This window comes from Otolemur garnettii, unplaced genomic scaffold (genome assembly GCF_000181295.1).
Source record: "Otolemur garnettii isolate 467f Iridium unplaced genomic scaffold, OtoGar3 scaffold00002, whole genome shotgun sequence".
Classification (NCBI taxonomy): domain Eukaryota; kingdom Metazoa; phylum Chordata; class Mammalia; order Primates; family Galagidae; genus Otolemur; species Otolemur garnettii.
The window spans coordinates 26,114,918-26,120,024 of record NW_003852397.1 but is presented as its reverse complement, the minus strand read 5'-3'; the positions used below and the strand labels follow the sequence as shown (position 1 = coordinate 26,120,024).

General features: G+C 45.3%; 1 protein-coding gene across 1 annotated transcript in view; it reads right to left on the bottom strand.

Moving 5' to 3' along the window:
• Positions 1-4,580, bottom strand: part of ENPP1 (ectonucleotide pyrophosphatase/phosphodiesterase 1) — a 70,819-nt gene extending 66,239 nt beyond the window's left edge. The window contains exon 1 of the mRNA XM_003781674.3: positions 4,330-4,580. Coding sequence (XP_003781722.1) covers positions 4,330-4,569 — 240 coding nt within the window. The 5' untranslated portion in view covers positions 4,570-4,580. The remainder of the gene's footprint in view (positions 1-4,329) is intronic.
• Between the last annotated feature and the right edge of the window lie 527 nt (positions 4,581-5,107).

The window sequence follows — 5,107 nt, the reverse complement described above, 5'->3', positions numbered from 1 at the left end:
AAAAAAAAAAAAAATTTTCTGTAAATGTTCTAGAAAGGTTAATGGCCACAGTTTTGATTATACACAACACATAGTATCTCTCAACATGGCCACTAGAGAATCTCTTCAGAGTCATGATTAGGATCTGATGGGGGCAAGAGATGGCAAAACTGAGTGGCAGAGTTAACTGAACAAGTGAAGGGAAACGGGAAAAGTGCTGACACAATGGCTGTGGAACCCTGAGAAAGACAGCACGTGGCATGGAAACAGGCAGAGACTATAAACAGTGTGTAAAATAACAGAATATAACTAAAGGCAGCAGAAAAGAAGCCACAGAGGCTCGGCGCCTGTAGCAGCAGTTATGGCGCCAGCCACATACACCAAGGCTAGTGGGTTCGAATCCGACCTGGACCAGCTAAACAATAATGACAACTGCAACCAAAAAATAGCCAGGCATTATGGTGGGTACTTGTAGCCCCAGCTACTTGAGAGGCTGAGGCAAGAGATTTGAGGTTGCCGTGAGCTGTGACACCATGACACTCTACCAAAGGTGACAAAGTGAGATGCTGTCTCAAAAAAAAAAAAAAGCCATAGAAAGCAATGCCAAAAATGTTCTTCTTAGCAAAGTATCTCAAGAATGGAAGAAAAGGTATCCAATGTACTCAGCCCTATTATGAAACTAGTTTATAGCTTTCATATGAAAGCTATGACCTAATTGTAGTTTAAGAATAGGGGAGGCAAGAGGGGAGCAGAGAAGGGTGGGTGGGTGGAGGGAGTGTGACTGGTGGGATTATCTCTATGGTTTACCTTACAGGGGTACAAGTGAATCTTTCTAAAAGTAGAATATAAACATCTTAACACAATAACCAAGAAAATAACATGACGTTATATTAATTAGTTTGATGAAAATATTTCAAATTGTATATGAAAATACCACACTGTACTCCATGACTGCATTAATGTACACAGCTATGATTTAATTTAAAAAAAAAAAAGAAAGAAAGAAAGAAAGCAATGCCGAAGAAGAAAGTTGCCTATAAGTATCATAAAGACTGAATTTAGGGCATGACAGCAAAGAGGTCTTAGTACAAAACAAAAGAAGGCTTAGTACACGTGAGGGAGACTCTCATTTGCACCTACAGGATGGCCTTACTTACACAAAGCAGATGGCCACACTTTGGGTTTGTACCTGAGGAAATGCCCAGTGCCTAGATTTCTGATTCTGAATCCAAGTTATCACAGAGGCCTTGTCTGGTCTCTTAGACACATTGGCCTTATCTCACAACTTTTGTTTACTCACTATCTCTTCCATCCCCCTCTGCTGAAATAAAGTGACATCCCCATTTTTATATACCTCTGAATCCATACCCAAGTGTCTTCTCTGTTTGGATTCCTGACCTCCACAGACTCTACAGGGCTGTGGTTGTGTATTCAGTCTTCCTATCTTTTCCTTTTCCCAGTCAAAGTATGACTCAGGCTAACTAAAAGTGCAGTGCATATATTCAACCAACCAAAAGCTGACATTAAGAGCTGGGTACTATTTTAGCCCTAGTAAACACAACAATCTTGCCGAATTCCTAGAAATCCTTTGTGCATTTTAATATAACATGTGAACCAATGGACAGAGACCAAAGTGGCCTCTAAGATGATCTGGTTAGTTTAAAATAAAACCTTAACTGTGGGTGGACACAGAGCTATGTCAATTCCAAGTCTGATTAAGAGCAGAGAGTTAACTTATCCTTCATGCTGTATTCCAGAGATAGGTAAGATAATGGGTTGCAAGAGAAGTTAATTGAATTAATGCCTTTCACACCCAAATCTCAGATAAGCAAGGCCCATTTCTGCCTCTTATGAAGGACTCTTTCATTGAAACATGAAAGTAGTTTTCAATAACTACCACCCACATACTAAACTCTTCATACAGAGCTATATATATATATATATATTCATAGGTACAGGACAAAAATACTGCATTAGAAGAACTGGGGAAATGTATTGCAAAGTGGTTGAAAATTACCTGTTGCTTTAAAACTATGTCAGAGAACAAGAAGGATATTTCAAATACATCTCTAAGTCCAACCTCAGTGGAAGTCCATCCTACACTTTAGTTCAAAACTTCATTTGGAAGCAAGGAAGGGCATCAAGTGTTTAACATGCCTACCAAAGCATATACGGAATAATTTTTTCTTCTGTTTTCCTCAGTCTAGCTCAGTGCCTGGGCATAAGCAGACCCGGAGCTCAGGGCCAAAAGCCTCTAAAGCAGAGCTTTCTGGTCCACCCCCAGGACCAAACACTACACCAAGAAAAGCAAGGGTAGGACAGGATGTTTCCTTCTTCACCCACTTGCACACACCTATATCCCTTTACTTTATCTGAGAAAATTGCAGAAAAATGCAACAATCATGTTGCCCCTGGTTAATCATTACCCTGCAAGGCAACTCGTGTTCATCCCACTAGATCAGAATTCTGTAGCTGAGGACCATAATGGTGGCCTCCCCTAATCTCAACCCCAGGATACAATTAGTATAATCCACTTCTTCAGCTTTATGAAAAGTGTGTTGATGTTTAATTTGAAAAACAAAAACAATTCCGTAATTGCAGCTTCTCTCTAGAAGACAAGTCCCCAGGCTCTTTGATGATAATTGTCAAGCTCCTTTTGGGGACTTTTCCCTGTGGAAGCCCATCATTTGGGGAAGGTCTAGGAGAAGAAAGGTATTGAACTAGGGAAGAGAAGGAAGAATAAGTAAGAGGTTTCACTTTCAGCTGTCATTAAATAAGAGTTTCAACAATAAAGCAATGAGTTTGGTTGTATTTATACATTAATGTCCTATTGTATTTCATCAAAAAATGTGAGGTAAGAATTTGTACCAGTTCATGTTACAACAAAGGATTCCAGCTAATGGGATAATGGGATATCCATGATAGTCCTACCTATGGGAGTTCTAATCTAAGATATTTCCATGCCAAATGCCCAGAGTTGTATCATCAGAGCATGATGGAATGCCATTTGATTAGCAGACTGGAGGTGTCAAAGAAGAAAAAGCTTGCTGTAATTGCTGATACCTATTGTGGATCTATAACTAAATAAGCAGGGAAAAGTTACAAACTGAATTTAGCAAATGGAAAACCTTTCAAGACCTACAAGCCTGTAGAAATGGTTTTACACTGGACTTACATACAGATTCAACGTACAGCTATTGAATACTTTATAGTGTGTGAAACTCCTATAGGTTTTAACTGAAGGTATTAAAAATTTTAAATAAAAATAAAATAATGAAGGTATGAATACTAAATAATTTAGGCGATAATATTATGAAAGTGAAAACCTTTCATTAACAAAAACCAAATGTTTTTAAAAAGTGACTTAAGAGACTAAAACTAAAAAAGTTCTCATCAATATTGTGTTAAAGATCACAGTGATATACGATGCAAATGATCTCCCTGGAGATGCAAACATCATGTGCTTTGAGACACTTATTCTTTGAACCTTATTTAATTATTTTTTGATACAGTCTCACTTTGTCACCCTTGGTAGAGTGCCATGACGTCACAGCTCACAGCACCCTCCAACTCCAGAGCTCAAGGGATCCTCTTGCCTCAGCCTCCCAAGTGGCTGGGACTACAGGCGCCCACCACAATGCCCAGCTATTTGTAGAGATGAAGTCTCGCTCCCTGAGCTCAAGGGATCCACCCACATCAGGTGTGAGCCACCGCTCCAGGCCCGAACCTTAGGCTTATGTTTAAGTACTTAGGATATGATACCATCTCTTAAGTCTAGGAATGTGGTTCCTCAAAGTACTGTAAGAATCCTAAACGTTTCTTCACAGTCACATAATGTGGATATTGATGGAATTTCTGAACAGCTGCAAGGAAATTCCAAAACAGAGCCAAACAGAAAAAGTGTTTTCTAAAGCTCCAGATAAAACTTAAAAGAGCTCTGCTAAATCTTTCCAACTGGAGTCGTCAGTCCATCCAGGCAGTCATCACCACTGCACCCAGAGGCACCAATTGGGAAAACACGGCTGCTGCACCTTCCTAAGACCAACCAGCAACTTTCTGGTTGGCCAGCCTTCCCTTCAGAGAAGCCTGGACTCTCTAGGGGAGGGGAGAGAAAACGGTATTTCTAAAGATGCCAATTGTCAAGAAACTGTTTTCATAAGCATTTATCATTCAAATAAGAGGGAACCATCCCGCTGGGATCCAGGGAAGGAGCGGCGGCGCTGGGCGCCCGCGAGGCCCGCAGAGCAGAGCGCGCAGGCGGAGCAGCGTCCCAAGGCTGCCGGGCCGGGGAGCAGGAGCTCGGCGCCGCCCTCCCCGCCCTCCCCGGCGCGCGGCCGGCCGCGGACCTACCAGCGAGAGCACTTTATAGGTGTTAGGGTCCTTGGCCGGGCGGGCGCGCGCCGCCTTCTCCAGCGGCTCTTCCCCCACGTCCATGGGGGCCAGCAGGGACGCGGCCGCCTGCGGGTCCGCGGGAATCTCGGTGGCATGGCCGCGGCCCAGGTCACGGCCATTCCCCGCCAGGCCCTCCCGAGGGCCACGCCCGCCCTCGCCGCCGCGGCTCCCGCCCCCCGCGCAGCCGTCCCTCTCCATCGTGGCCCCGGGCACTCGGCCCCGCCGCCCCGCAGCTTCTTTAATAGGCTCCGCGCCGCGCCGCTCCGCCCCGCCTTGCCCCGCCCGCCGCTCGCCGCGGTCAGACCCTTGGCTCGGGTCCCTGCGCCCGGCGCTCGAAGTGAGGGCTAAGCGACTCAACGCCCCGGATTATTTGGCTTCCTGTCTGATTTCGGACACTCTGTGTTGGTTATTTTGGGTCCGGTACGTGGGCGTGTCTTGATCTCCCCCCTCCCACCCTTCCCCGGCCCGCGCCCAGGCCACCATCCGAACACTTGCAGGAATCGCCCTGCGTGGCCTCTCGGCGCGGGCAGAACTGGAATTGCAGAGTGTGGTCTGCAGAGGGCATGAGCTCATGGGTCCCCAAAATAGAGCGGGCAGGAGAAGAAGGATGCAGCCGCCGATGCTGCCCCGCCAGCGGGAGTCTTGGGCCCGACTTGCGTGTTTCTGGATGTAAATGCAAATGACCCCTGGGCGAAGGCGACTTTGTTTCTGTCACGTAAAAACATGCAAAAATTCC